The sequence below is a fragment of the Loxodonta africana genome, chromosome 2 (assembly GCF_030014295.1).
Source record: "Loxodonta africana isolate mLoxAfr1 chromosome 2, mLoxAfr1.hap2, whole genome shotgun sequence".
Lineage (NCBI taxonomy): Eukaryota > Metazoa > Chordata > Mammalia > Proboscidea > Elephantidae > Loxodonta > Loxodonta africana.
This window is the reverse complement of record NC_087343.1, coordinates 200,429,268-200,443,786: the sequence shown is the minus strand read 5'-3', so window position 1 is coordinate 200,443,786 and position 14,519 is coordinate 200,429,268. Positions and strand designations below refer to the sequence as shown.

General features: G+C 46.4%; 1 protein-coding gene across 2 annotated transcripts in view; it reads left to right on the top strand.

The window, feature by feature from the left end:
* Positions 1-14,183, top strand: part of ADAMTS2 (ADAM metallopeptidase with thrombospondin type 1 motif 2) — a 311,700-nt gene extending 297,517 nt beyond the window's left edge. Inside the window, exon 22 of one of the 2 annotated variants that reach the window (XM_064279254.1) lies at positions 10,000-14,183. In XM_064279254.1, the coding sequence (XP_064135324.1) occupies positions 10,000-10,454 (455 nt within the window). In that variant the 3' untranslated portion in view covers positions 10,455-14,183. The remainder of the gene's footprint in view (positions 1-9,999) is intronic. The other variant, XM_064279255.1, reaches the window with a different exon arrangement.
* Positions 14,184-14,519: the final 336 nt, after the last annotated feature.

Genomic DNA, 14,519 nt, shown 5'->3' with positions numbered 1-14,519 from the left:
GATGCTAAGTGGCTCAGGCCCTATCATTCAACCCTTTGCTGGCATAATTTGCATCTCTCTCATCTTGGAAAGCACTCTGATCAGTGATATTACTTAAAAATATACAAACAATTGGCATACTTGTGAGATTTCTTTATGGTCGGTGTGAGTGGTTGATAATGAGTAATTTGGAATGTTTCTAGGCTAATATTAGCATAACCAAGCTCTTGAACAGTGGCTTTCTCAATTATTTATTCATTTGTTGACTTACTTTCATCTTTAACAACTTAAAGCAAGAAAGCCCACTGTTCAAAGTTAACCAGACACAGAAACCTAACATGTAATCAGGTTGAGGGCAGCTCCCATGGAAAGGAACCCATCTGTCTGGGGCTGCATCCTGCCTGCCTCTGGTAGGGTAGACCTAGGGCTCCTTGTTCACTGGGCACTTTCCTTGTGTTGTCAGATAAAAAACAAATTGAGACTGAAAGAAGGAGAGGGTCCTATTGTAATAGGAGAACGGTCTGACCATTGGATCAGCAAGGATCTCAGGAGTCAGGGGAAAAGGTTTTTTCTTTGATAGAGACAGAAATAAACAAGGCTAGAAAAAAAGCCAGGTGTGGAGAACTGGGATGATTTAAGCTGAGGGCAACCTATTGTCCAGGAGGGACCCTTAAGGTGGCACTGCGTGTTGGCTTATTGTCCCTGGGTGGTACAAACACTTAATGCCCTCAACTGCTAACTGAAAAGTTGGAGGCTCGAGTTCACCCAGAGGTGCCCAAAGAAAGGCCTGGTGATCTAATTCTGAAAAATCAGGCATTGCAAACCCTATGGAGCACAGTTCTACTCTGACACACATGGGGGAGTCATCATCAATCAGGATCGACTCTACGACAGCTGGTTACTGGTTATGTGTTGGCTCAGGCTGAGAGGAAGCCAAAGTTCAGGGACTTACAGGAAGGAGAGAAGCTTCACCATAGCTTGGTTAACAAGAATTTTGTCTCTGATTGATCAGTAAAAAAAAACCCAAAGCCGTCGAGTCGATTCCGACTCATAGCGACCCTATAGGACAGAGTAGAACTGCCCCATAGAGTTTCCAAGGAGCGCCTGGCAGATTCGAACTGCTGACCTCTTGGTTAGCAGCCATAGCACTTAACCACTACGCCGCCAAGGTTTCCTTGATTGATCAGTGGGAACATTTAATTCAGTTACTCATTTATGAGGCAAAGAATAGGAATTTGGAGCATCTGTGTCTGGCCTTGTCATAGGTAAACCAGGGGCATTTGTGAGTCTTATCTAAGTTGTATAGGAGCTGGTGGTGGCAAAGTTCAGATGTTTTAGAGTCAAGCATTGTCATCAGCCCAATCCCAGGAAGTATAAGAGGAGCACTTTCTGCCTTTTTTTAATACTTGGCCAAACTTGGGGACCAGCAGAGTTCAGGAGCCTGTAGGGAGGAGAAAAGCCTGACTACAGTTTGGTCAAGACAAAGCAGAGAGTGAGAAATGGAAATTGAAAACATTTGGTCAGTGCTAAGCTCTGATCCGGGCACTGGGAACACGGCCATGCACTTGACCAGGGGTCAGCAAATGCCTTCCATAAAGAGCCAGATATTAAAGGCTTTGAGAGTCATGCAGACTCTGTCACAGCCTTTTTTGCAGGAAAACAACCCTAGGCAACAACAAATTGGCATGACTGTACTCCAATAAAACTTTACAAAATCGGGCAGTGGACGGATTGGGCCCGAAGGGTATAGTTTGCTAACCTGGTGGGAATGGCAAACAGTGGAAATGAACATACAGGTGAATATTTAACACTAATCTTGTTTTTATGTGAAGGAAGAATCGCAGGTGACAGGAGACGGCATAACTATGTGGCAGGAGTGTGGCATTCCCACCAGGGTGAGGCTTCGGCTCCTTGCCATCTCACGGCCTGTGTCTCTCATGCCCCAGTTCAAAGCTATGGAGAGGACCATGGCACTGAGTTCTTATCAGAAGCCCCCTGGTGAGAAGAAAAGCTGCTGCTGTCTTTTCTGAGGGCAGTGATGGGTGGTTTCCAAGGCACTCAGCCTCAGTGGCTGTTGGGCAGGGTGTGGGTATAGCTGGTGGTGAGACAGGGGGCTCTGCTCCTCAATTTTGAACAGCTCTGATGTCCCCAGTCTGTATATTGAGCATCTGTGTCAGTTTTTTCTGTGGAAAAGGTTCTGCTTTATTGTAAAACTCTGAAAGCCACATCATCTCAGAATCTCCTGCTTTGATGATTAGGATTGCCCCAGACCTAGGCCAGCATAGTATTGAGATGTTTCTGCATCTCAGTATTAGCAAGACCCAACCTTTCCCGACAACTGATTTCTTTCAACTTCTCTGCATTGTGAATCCTGCCTCCAGGAGTGTTTCCTCCTTATTTTGGCCACTGAGAAGCTCAGAGCCAAAGCTAGGGTCTACCTCTGGTGGTCCGTGCCTGTGTGTGCTGTCCGACCTCTAGCTTTATGACTTTAAAGTCCATTTGTTACCAATTGCCAATCTGACACAAAGGGTCCTGTCTTTTCCCAAGTAAGCATACATGTGAAAGACAAACTTTATCTTCAGCAAGCTTTATTTTGCTTGAGTCAGAGGGCTAAGGAAGGTCAAACAGCAGTCACACTCTACTCCTCTGTGTCTATGGAGCCTGCAAAGGAGAAGGGAATTAGACAGACACTAAGAAGGAGAAAGAAGAAGGGGCTGCTCCAATCCTGTCTCATGTTGACAGGGTGGGTTCCTGTTTACCCCACTTCTAGACGGTAATCTTTTTAAAAGCTCTTTTGTTCCACGAGCACAGGTAACCCTATATGTCTCCCGATAGAGTGTGGTTCCTGTTTACCCAACTTCTAGATGATAATCTTTTAAAAGCTCTTTCATTCAGTCAGCGGCACAGTTAACCCTGTCTCACATTCTTTCCCCATTTGGGACTTCCTCAATCATTCACATTTATCTTTTCATATTTATATACTTATGAATTCTTTATTCGCCGGGATAGGCTCTGGGAATAGAAAAGTTGCAAAACAGCCCCAGGTTCCGCCTTTTGGAGATTTCAAGATAATGAAAAATCAGACATGAGTCCCCTTACCTGACAATTAAATGCAGACTTGCCAACCAAGGAGACCCAGGGCACCGTGAGACCACTCACCGACCTAAAGGAGGTCAGGGGGTGCTTCCCTGAGGAAGATGCATTTCAGCTGAGCCTAAAGATGAAAGGAGGGCTGGAAGAACAGGGGAGGTGTAGTATGTGAAAAGGCCCTGTGGCCAGAGGGAGCACAGTGCAGAGTGGGGGAGGGGGCCAAGACTGAGTGAGACAGGAGAAGTGATAGGGACCAGGCTTCACTCTGAAAGCAAGGAGGGGCAATGCAGGGGCTTCAAGCAGGAACGGGGTGTGGTCACATCTTCAGTTCAAAAATGGGATTTCTATTGGAGCAGGATAGCTAGCTAAGAGGGGGAAAGAATGAATACAGGCAGGCCCAAGAGGAAGTTCTTACCATGATGCAGCCAAGGTAGCTTGGCCAGGGTACAGGTGGGAGAGATAAAGGAACATAGACATATTTGACTGCAGAGGAGGGAATATTTAAAGACTTAGAGATGACTGGGCATGGGGGTAGGGGAGAGAGAAGTGTCAGGGAATGTCCAGTTGTCTGGCTTGTGCACTTAAAAGGACAGTAGGCCATTCACCAAGACAGATGGAGCCAGCAGAGGTCATGAGCTTGGGTTGGAGGTGTTGAGTCCCATTGAGGGGCTGGGGAAGGGAGTGTGCATGGCTAGTAGGCAGCCGTATAAATCAGCCCAAAGCTCCAGGGAGTTTGGGGTTGATGGTCTAAATTAGTGGGTCACCAACCTATAAGTGGAAATTACAGGCTGGAGCAGCAGCCAGGCAGAGAGGATAATCATGCAGAAAGAGAGAGAGTGGTAGCCAGGACTCTCCATTCAAGGTACACCCAGGACAGCCAGTTTCTTGGGTGAGAAGGAAAGCAGTGGGCATGCCAGTAGAAGACTTCACCTATGCAAAGGCATTGAAGTTATGAAGCCAACAATTTGTATGGGAAATGGTCAGAAGCTCCATGTGGCAGGGCCATGGGGTGGATGGAAACAGTGGCATGACATGAGGCCAGTCAAGTAGAGGAGAGCCTAGCCAAGCTTAGGTAATTTTTAATTTCCTTTTAGGTGGTTTGCAGTAACAAATTTTGGGTCAAGATGGGAACAAAGAGGCAGCAAGTCCAGTTATAAGGTCACTGGAACATTCCAGTAGAGAGAAAATGAAGCCAGAACTAGACAAGATGGGGAAGGGCTGGACACTAGCTCAAGTCTATTTGATACTCTCTCTGTGGCATCGGAATCTCTGGGTGGTACAAATATTTAATGCACTCAACCTCTAATTGAAAGGTTGGAGATTGGAGTCCACCCAGTGGTGCCTCGGAAGAAAGGCTCAGTGATCTACTACTGTAAAACCAGCAATTGAAAACCCTATGGAGCATTGTTCTACTCTGATACATGTGGGGTTCACCACGAGTTGAAATCAACTCAGTGGCAACTGGTTGGTGCCTGTCTCCATGTATCTGTTTTTGGTTCCTTCATTTAATCCTCAGAATAACCGGGAGTGATTAGGCACTGTGATTTTTCCCATTGTGTACATCAATGCATTGAAGGAACTTGTTCAAGTTTATGCTTGGGCAAGTGGCAGGGTCAGAATTAGAACTTGAGCAGCTAAAGAATGAGAACTCGACAGCTACACAGGGGTTACTGACAGATTGGAGAGAAGGGATGAAGAGGGAGGAGGAAGGAAGGAGGCATTGACTTCTAGGAATGGTGCTATCATTCAGCAAGGTGGAGAGCCAGGAGAAGAAATAGATTCAAAGGGAATAGGGATGGTCAGTGTGGACATGTTGTAGTTGTCCTTGCAGGACATTCAAGTGAAGATGGTGTTTGAGTAGATGGATCTGGGGCACTGACAGGAGCTCTGGGTGAAGATGTCTGCATGGAACCTCAGTGTGTGGATGTCAGGAAGCCATGTGGGGATAAGATGGTAGTTCCAGGAGGCTTTGCTGTTGAGGGAACATCAGCACCGAGAGAGCAGTGGGTAACAAGGAGCCAAGAGAGGCCAAGAAAGAGTGGCCTGAAGGAAGAGAGGAAAGCAAGAAGGAGATGGTCTGAAGGCTGGGAAGAAATTTTGAGAGGGGAATGATGATGTCAAGGGTTGCAAAGAGATCGTGAAAGACTAGGGCTGGACTGTCACCTGTGAAACTTCACAAGGAGAGATAGTTGGGGATCCTGGAGACAGCAGGCTGGTGGGTAGAACCTGGGTCTGGTTTGGCTCATCAGGCAACTCCCATGGGATTGCTGGTTGGGAACTACAGGTTAGGACTCTGTCTTAGTCATCTAGTGCTACCATGACAGAAATGCCACAAGTGGATGGCTTTAACAAAGAGAAATTTATTTCTCACAGTTTTTTTTTTTTAGTAGGTTACAAATCCAAATTCAGGGCGTCGGCTCCAGGGGAAGTCTTTCTCTCTCTGTCGGCTCTGGAGGAAGGTCCTCGTCCTCAATCTTCCCCTGGTTGAGGAGCTTCTCAGGCTCAGGGACCCTGTGTCCAAAGGACGTGCTCTGTTCCCAGTGCTGCTTTCTTGGTGGTATGAGGTTCCCCACTCTCTGCTTGCTTACCTTTCCTAGATAAAAGGTGATGCAGGCCACTCCCCAGGGAAACTCCCTTTACCTTGAATCAGGGAGGTGACCTGAGTAAGGGTGGTGTTACAATCCCACCCTAATCCTCTCAACATAAAATTACAATCACAAAATGGAAGACAACCACACATGGCCTGACCAAGTTGATACACACATTTTTGGGGGGACATAATTCAATCCATGACAAACTCCTCCCTCCCGCTCAGATGAGCTTCCTGGAACAGAGGCCAACCTGGGCTGGTGAGGAGAGTGCAGCAGGAAGTCAAAAACTGGCAGGTTGCTGAGCATCCCTGAGGATGTGTTTGGTTGGCCCTCACAACATTTAAATTTTTTTTAATTGCGTTACCATCATTTACAAATTCTAAGCACTTTATGTCAAAGGCCATTGTCCTGCATCTCTTGAAAACCCAGAGGAGGATCAGCATCAGCCTGCCTTCTCCAGCTAAGTTGCTACACTCTCCACTCCTCTCTCTTATGGTAGATGTGTGAGTGGGTGACTGCTGCCTGTCACTGTCCTTTCCAACTCCTGAAACATGGCTAAGGCCCTGGAAAGAGGGTTCGGTTCTGTCCATTCCCTCACACCCAATCCATCCTAAAGCAGTTATTACTATCTTCCAGAAGGTTGGCCTGGTGAGCCTGGTATAGAGGTCTGGTTCCTGCCACCAGATCTCTTGGGTGGGAATAGGAGTCCACTTCTGGGGTCAGTGAAGACAGCCCCGACGGGAGAGGGCCCAGTAGCAGGACTGGCCCTGACACCTTGGAAACACATGACTTGACTGAACCATTGCTTCTCTGGGAACCTTAGTTCACTCATGAAACTTTTTACTGAGGCGGGGCTATAAGGTTCCAATGGAGCTGAGGTCAGGGAGGTGTTTTGTAAGCCCAGAGTGCTGAGTCAATAAAAGAGCCTTTGGGGGCTCTTAATCTGAAGTTTATATTACAGTACAGTTTCTTTCCCCTGTAATCTTCTGTATTTTATTTTGTGCATCCAAGAGCAGTTCTGAGCAGGGGCTCATAGGCTTCACCTGATGCGAAATGGGTGTGTGGCACAGAAAAGTTTGAGGGCCCCTGGCCAGGGTTTTTGTCCACAGCTAGGGCTAATCCATTCCGAAGTGTGTTTCAAAGATGGCGTCTGCTGCAAAGCCTTCCTTAGGGGCCCATGGTCATTGCAATGGTGAGGTCTTGGGTCCATTTGGGGTTTGCAGAGGTTAAGGAGAGAAGAAGGTGCATTAAAGTCTTCAAAACTATCTACTTCAGTTATGAGCCATTGCTGAAGGCTTGGTTCTCTTCCCTTGTGAATAAGAAGAAAACAGGTGAGTCAAAAAGGTAGGGAAGCTGACCCCAGGCCCAGCACACAGACAGGTGGACCGCCTGAGCTTGACTGGGACACAGGCCCCTCTGCTGAGGGTTCAGGTCTGCTCAGGCAGGCCAAGGCCCACTCTTAGACCAGGTCTACCCTGACTGCTGATTCTCTAGGAAAATGGGTTGAGAGAAGAGATGGATTTGAAGCCCTTTATCAGAAACCCTGGTGGCGTAGCAGTTAAGCGCTACGGCTGCTAACCAAAAGGTCGGCAGTTCCAATCCGCCACATGCTCCTTGGAAACTCTATGGGACAGTTCTACTCTGCCCTATAGGGTTGCTATGAGTTGGAACCAACTCAAGGTCACTGGGTTTGTTTTTTTTGTTTTTTGTTTTTTTTTGGTTTATGATTTCTAGGAAATCAAAATATCTGCTAAGAAGTCACAGCCTTTGGTGGCTGTGGTGCCTCTGCCAGGCTGGGGCTTCATGCTTGGAGCCAGAGGAAGTAAACTAACAGGCTGCATCCAACCCCTGCCCCTTCTCTTGGGGCTTTCTCTGCAGCAGAAGGAACATGCATGCAGGATCTTTAGGAATAGAAGGATCCAGTGGGAGAGTGTGGCTGGGGTTGAGAGAGCTCATGACAATTATCTAGGGCTTCCATCCCCAGCCAGTATGACACACACTTCTCCCTCCTCCCTGCAGCCAGCTACCTGTGGACGTCGCCCCTACATTTCTCTCCATGATTCCCTTCCTTTCCTCTCCCCTCCACTTCCCTCTCCTTCTCCCTCTCCTCCCAGCATCTGCCTCTCCTCTCTCTTCCTGATGAGGTGCATATCTTTACGTAAAGGTCTAATCCACACTTCCTATGTTTTGCCAAAACTTGCCTGTGGTGTTTCCAGAGGTCATCAAATAATTTGCTTGAGGGAAGCAAGATGGTGTCCAGAGAGTGGCCAGATGACCTGACTAGTGTCTGCTGTGAACTTGCTGGCTAAGGCCAGTCCTCATAGTGGACAGGGGGGCTGCTCCAAGTACAGGGCAGTGTCTTCCTTCAAGACTGGCTAGACCCAGGGCCCAGTCAGGGAGTTAAGCCCTTGCCTGTGCCCAAATCCAAACATTTGTCCAGAAATGCCCTCTGACTCGGACCAGATCTGTTGTTTACTGGACTATTAAACCAGAAGGAAGAGGGCTTCCTCTATGCTGGGATTAGTTAGGTACCAGGAGAAGTCGCTAGTTTCTGAAGATGAATAAAGAAAAACTTATGAATGTGAATTTGTAGTAATAATATTTTGTTGAGTCCACGCCCTTACCACAAGTCAAAATATTTGATCTGGGGACTAAGACGTGAGGTCTGGGGAGAGAGGCCCATATGCTCATTAACCAAAGAGAACTATCTTGAGTACCCCCGTGTCCTTACACAACCCTCTTCACCCAAGGGTGCTGAAGGCAGTGTCTCTGATCTGGTGTCCTGGCAGACCAGGGGCATTGGCTCATTGGGAGCTTGTTAGAATTCACCCCAAACCTACTGAATCAGAGTCTGCATGTTAGCAAGGCCCCCAGTGTCTGAGAAGCATGAGTGTCGAAAAGTTAGGACTCCCACAGGTCAGAATTCAAACTTGAGCTCCACTAGCCAGGTGGTTTAGAGGGCATTCTCAATTTTTTGTAATCCTCAATATTCTCATTTATAAAATGGGTTAACAGAACTCCCCTCACAGGGTGGAATTTCCGGTATACTTGGAAATTAAGCAGGGACTTGGGAATAAGACACAATTTAAATAACTGTCATGGTCAAGTTACCTATTGTCTCTGAGCCTCAGTTTTCCTCATCTGTAAAGTAAATGGCAGTAGTAATACTACCCACCTCATAAGGTTGGTGTGTGAATAGAGTTAATGCAAGTAAACTGTCTGATACGTGATAAGAGCTATAAGCGTAGCTATGATAATGACGCTGTATTTGTAAAATTCTTAGTACCGCACCTGATCCCTAGCATGTGGATATGAAAATGTTGATTTCTTTCCCCCATAGCTAGTACCCTATCTTTAACCAGATGCAATGTTGCCACATTAATTACTGAGGTAGGAACCCACATTTGTGAAATGGGAGTCCCATAGAATCCAAATCCGGACATATATACTGACATAGATTTCCTTATGACTTTGGATTTTAGATGAAAAATCTTGTAAATATATAACAACAAATACAATTGAAATTTGGGTGATCATATTTATTGATATAATTAAGTTAAAAGACATGAAGATTGTTCCAGAAAACTTAGAATGTATGGTCATCATGCTATGGGAATAGAAATTTTATATAATAGCTCACCTTCTGAATGTATCTTTGTACACAAATCCAGCTTCCATTTCTCCCATTTCCAAAATGTCATTTTGTCTCAGGGAAACCAGAGGAACACTTTTAAGACACCAGAGCCCTGGGATTGGGCATGTTAAACTCTTGGTGTTTCAATTAAGGTCCAGCCATGTCAGAACATGGTGAGGCCACAGCTAATCCCTGGGTATTTGCTGTCTTGGGTTTTAGGAATTGGTTCTTTTTGGTATAATTTTGCTATAATCTGTGCTTATAGATTATCGTACAGTTAAATCCAGCCACGGAGTTTCTTTGGGGTTACCGCTGGGTGGTCAAACGTGAGAATCCAATGAAGTTCTGTTCTCTAAGATGAGCTTGGAATCACCCTGTAAGAATGAACAGGTCTCTTTTCTGTCTCAAACTTTGAGGGATACTGAAAAAAAAAAAAACCAAAAAAACCACATTTGGGGCCTACTTGGAGAAGGAGAGCATTGCTCACAGCTTGTGATGGTGGCACTCCAGAGCAAGGGTCCCTAATGCTGGCCTCCTCCGGCGCTGCTCTTACACTGCACCGCACAGACTTTCTGCGTGAGCTCACTTCCCTCTGCACTGTCTCTAGGTTCTTCCAAATGCCTTTTTCAGCAAATTGCACTATGTGACGAAACAAGGCCCCCCCTTATCTTGTTTGTGGTTATTTGTCCCACTTTTCTCTTTCAGAGGGCCGCTGCCAAGGTGACAAGTCAATGTTCTGTAGGATGGAAGTCTTGTCTCGCTACTGCTCTATCCCAGGCTACAATAAGCTCTGCTGCAAGTCCTGTAACCTGTACAACATCAGCAACATGGATGACAGGACACAGCCACCACCTGGCAAGAACAATGACATTGAAGAGCTCATGCCCACCCTCCTGGTACCCACTCTAGTCATGGAGGTTCAGCCTACGCCAGGTGCCCCCCTGGAGGTCCCGCTCAATGCCTCCAGCACCAATGCCACCGAGGATCACCCAGAGACAAATGCTGTAGATGTGCCCTACAAAATCCACAGTCTGGACGATGAAGTCCAGCCACCCAACCTAATCCCTCAACGGCCAAGCCCATATGAAAAGACCAGAAACCAAAGAATCCAAGAGCTCATTGATGAGATGCGGAAGAAAGAAATGCTCGGAAAGTTGTAATAAAATGGAAAGATAGCATCGATAGCATTTTTTTTTCTTGCTTATAGAGATATTCCATGTGATAGCAAATCCTGTGTCGTGAAGATGAAGTCCAAATTCCTGACTCCAAAAGGTTTTGAGAAAACAAAGAGTGGGCATGACATCAAAAATATGGGAGCATGTGCCAACTGGGCTAGCACACAAGTTTTCCAACCCACAAGTGGTCTAAATCCTGTACTGCCAACACCAAGAGGGTTTTAGGTGTTGGATGGAAAGGAATACAGAGGTTCTTCAACCTCTTTCGGTGACGGGAGGGCAAGAAGGATAACTGAGAGAGAAACCATTTGCCTCAAGTTTCTGAGCAGCGATTGGGAAATCTTCCTTTCCTTGGTGGTGACAATCCTCTTGGATATCCAGGACACTTCCTACAAATCCCCAGACCAAGGAAAAAGCCCCATGGGGACTCTTAGGAGAAATGGTGATTTATTAAATAATTGACCAATTACTGAGAGGGGCACAATGAAGTGGAGGTTGTGAACTTAAATGCCTTCAAGGGCCAGGCAAGTGACAAGGATGAGTGTAGTGTCCATTTAGGGACTGTGACCAACCTCAGAGCCATGCCCTTCTAGAGCTGGTTGTCAGCTCCAGCCATTGCTGCCATGTGCAGATAGTCTGCTTTTTTAGGAGAAGTCAGATGTCTAGATTTTCATGTGAAAACTCTAAATTTTTAAAGGTCAACTCAAAATATTTTAAAGGGGTCTGTTCTGGGAGTCTGTGAGGCTCTACAATTACCAGATTGAAACCTCTGGCTCAGTCTTGGCCTGATGCAATTTTGTTAATTAAAGACAGGAAAAGTCATCTGACACATTTGGTGCTCATATTGTACTGCATATGAATATCTCATCCAAATTTGAGCTGTGCTACAGTGTATTTTTTTTCCAGGAAAGCAATGAGAACCCTATAAGTGAGGACATGAGGATGGATCTGGAAACCCTGGTGGCATAGTGGTTAAGTGCTACAGTTACTAGCCAAAGGGTCGGCAGTTCGAATCTGCTAGGTGCTCCTTGGAAACTCTATCGGGCAGTTCTACACTGTCATATAGGGTCACTACGAGTCAGAATCGACTGGACAGCACTGGGTTTGGTTTTTTTGGTTTTTGAGGATACATCTAAACAGTGGGCCATGTTTCCTGCATTAGGAGGGGACACTGGGAGCTCTTCCCAGGCTTTCCCAGGGCCTCTCCCCCCACCTCTAACTCTGGCCTTGGTTGCCCTCTCCCAGGCACTGGTGGAAGGCCCCAGCACTCTCCTTTGGCTGGCCTGGCCTCAGACGCTGGCTCTCCTAGAGAGGTTCTTTCCCTTCCTAAGTGTAGTAGAAGGATGAAGGAGGCATGCATTCTGCTGGGAAAGTCCCATGAGTGGTCTAAGCCCCATGAATCTCCTAATCTAGAGGGGCTGAGGGAGTATTGCCACCAGGGTGGCCAAGCCCCAAAATTCTGAGACCCTGGGTTTTTTGGACTGACGTTTGCTCCTGAAAACCAGCTTCACTTGTGGGTTTTCCTTGTCTAGTCTTTTGGGAGTCTCCGCTCTCCTGCCCTGCCTGCACTTTCAACCCTTAGGGGACTCCGAGGTTCCGGAATCCAGCAATAAACTTCAGGATATACTCTCTGCTGGGAGGCAGGGTGAGAGGTGGGAGAGACGGTCTCTCCTTTCTTTTGCTCTTTCCAAACTTTGTTTGGCACCCTCTGTTTTCATTATAATGGTGCTTTGTGAGCAAGGGAAACCCTGGTGGCATAGTGGTTAAGTGCTACAACTGCTAACCAAGAGGTCAGTAGTTCCTTGGAAACTCTATCAGGCAGTTCTACTCTGTCCTACAGGGTCGCTGTGAGTCGGAATCGACTTGACCGCAGTGGGTTTGGTTTTGTGAGCAAGATGAGAATTAGAAACAGGAGGAAAGAGGAGGTGTGTGGGAGAAGCATGGGTAACTTTTCATTCAATGTCTTGTGAACGTGCAGCTTAAACTTCCCAAAATTACAAGATTCAGGGGGCACATTAGCTCCTTAGCTGGGCCTAGCTTGACACATAATTCTTAAGCGTTAGATGCCTAGGAAAGTTCTAGAGGCTTCATATTCTCACCAGTCATAGATCTTAGCACTTTTTCTTATCAAATTCCCCATTGTATGGATGAGAACACTTAGGCTCAGGTAATACCATAAAGGTGACTTTGTATTGAGTTTTGAGGTGCTAAGTGTATTTGTCTGAACCTGCATATGTGTCTGGGTGGTCTAAGAAACAAAGTGAGGGTGCAGGAAACAGTAAGAAGGACTTCTGGGGTTGATGCTTAACTTTCAAACTGGTGAACGCCCCTAGGGTGATAATGACCCCTCCACCCCCTGCTGCTAGCATTTTCCACACAAGCCCCTACACTGTCCCAATGTCTCAAAGGAGCTTGCTGGCCCCTAAGAACAAAACTGGAAAAATGCTTTTGGCTCTCTTTTACAGAATCACTTCTTAGCACTTTTGTAATCCTGCCTGTCTATAATTGGGAAAGGATCCCACTGCTTTCCTCATTTGTTGAACCCTTGGTCGTTGGTGCCTTTCACAAACTCAAGGAGTGGACATTTCTTGCTTGGGTGTGTCCTAGAAGGCGGAAGGAGTAAAGGACTGAAACTATACCTACCTGTTGCCTTTGAGTGAATTCCAACTCATAGCAACCCTACAGAACAGAGTAGAACTGCCTCATAGTGTTTCCAACTTTGTAAATATTTATGGAATCAGACTGCCACATCATCTTTCTCCCACAGAGTGGTTGGTGGGTTTCAACCGCTGACCTTTCAGTTAGTAGTAAAGCATTTAACCATTGTGCCGCCAGAGCTCCTTACAGGACTAACACCAGCTAGGTGGTATTACTCTATTTACCCCACCAGGAAGCTGTAGGAGGTGAATACTCCATTCCCAAATCCCTAGAAACCAGGGCTTCATGTCTCAGGGGCTGGAAGCCTTCAAGGAGAGGCTGTATGTGGGACATTCCTATGGGTCCCTGTCCTCTACTGGAGGGAGAAAGATGCCTTCTAGGAACTGTAGGCCAGCTTGGCTTGGCCCCAAGTGTCATATTCAGTGCTTAGGCCAGACGTCCAAGAGTTCCCCAGAACTAGATGGTCCTCAGAGATCTCTGTCCAAGGCACACGGAGTTCACCTGGCTCTGAGAAACTGTGTCAAATCTCTTTCGAGCACAGGACCAGGTGTAGAGTTGGCTTAAAACAGTCCTCAGCCTCCAAAGACAGCTTCTGTGTCTGAGGTGTCCCTGGAGCTTAGAGGAAGCAGACAAGTGTCTGCTGAGGAACAAGAGGTCCTTTACTCTGCGGCACTGGGAAATCAGTTGAGGTGACTGAGAGCCACTTCTCAGTTTGTGGGTGAAACTCATGCTAGATTTTTGGGACTGGCCCTGACATCCCTTTTGGTAAACCCATGGAATTTCTTGTATAAGCCTTTCACTAGTATTTTATGGTTTTGTTTTGTTTTTCATATATAAATGGTGCTCAATAGCAATATCTTTATCTGATGAAGCATTATGACTCTCTTACTCCTGTATGACAGGTACCTACCATACTGAATCACCACGGTGCTGAACTCAAACCACAACACTTTATCTTGCTGACGACAGCAATCAATACGTGTTTGATGTATAGTAAAATTTGATTCCTTAATTTTATAACTTATTAAAGTCAAAATGTCTGTTTTGCAAATCATGTCTGAGGTTGTTTGTTATCTTGACTACGCTTGCTCTCCACCCCAGCCTAAACTTGTGGGTTGCCTTCCAAAGGCCGAGAGGTTGGGGTGAGGGAGCATAGGTACTGAGCTGTGGCTGCTCAACTCAGGACCCTGTGAAGAGCAAGAGGCACCCACCCCAGTGCTCCGCATGGAATCTGCTCTCCCACCAGTGACCTGACTTAGCCAAGAGCCCCCAGCTAAACTGTTTAGTTCAGGAAACAGATAAAGAATCTCCAAATACCTTCTTCTCCTTTACCACTACCCCCATCTCCTAAAATTAGAATTGCCAAAAGAAAAAAAAAATTAAACTTAGTCA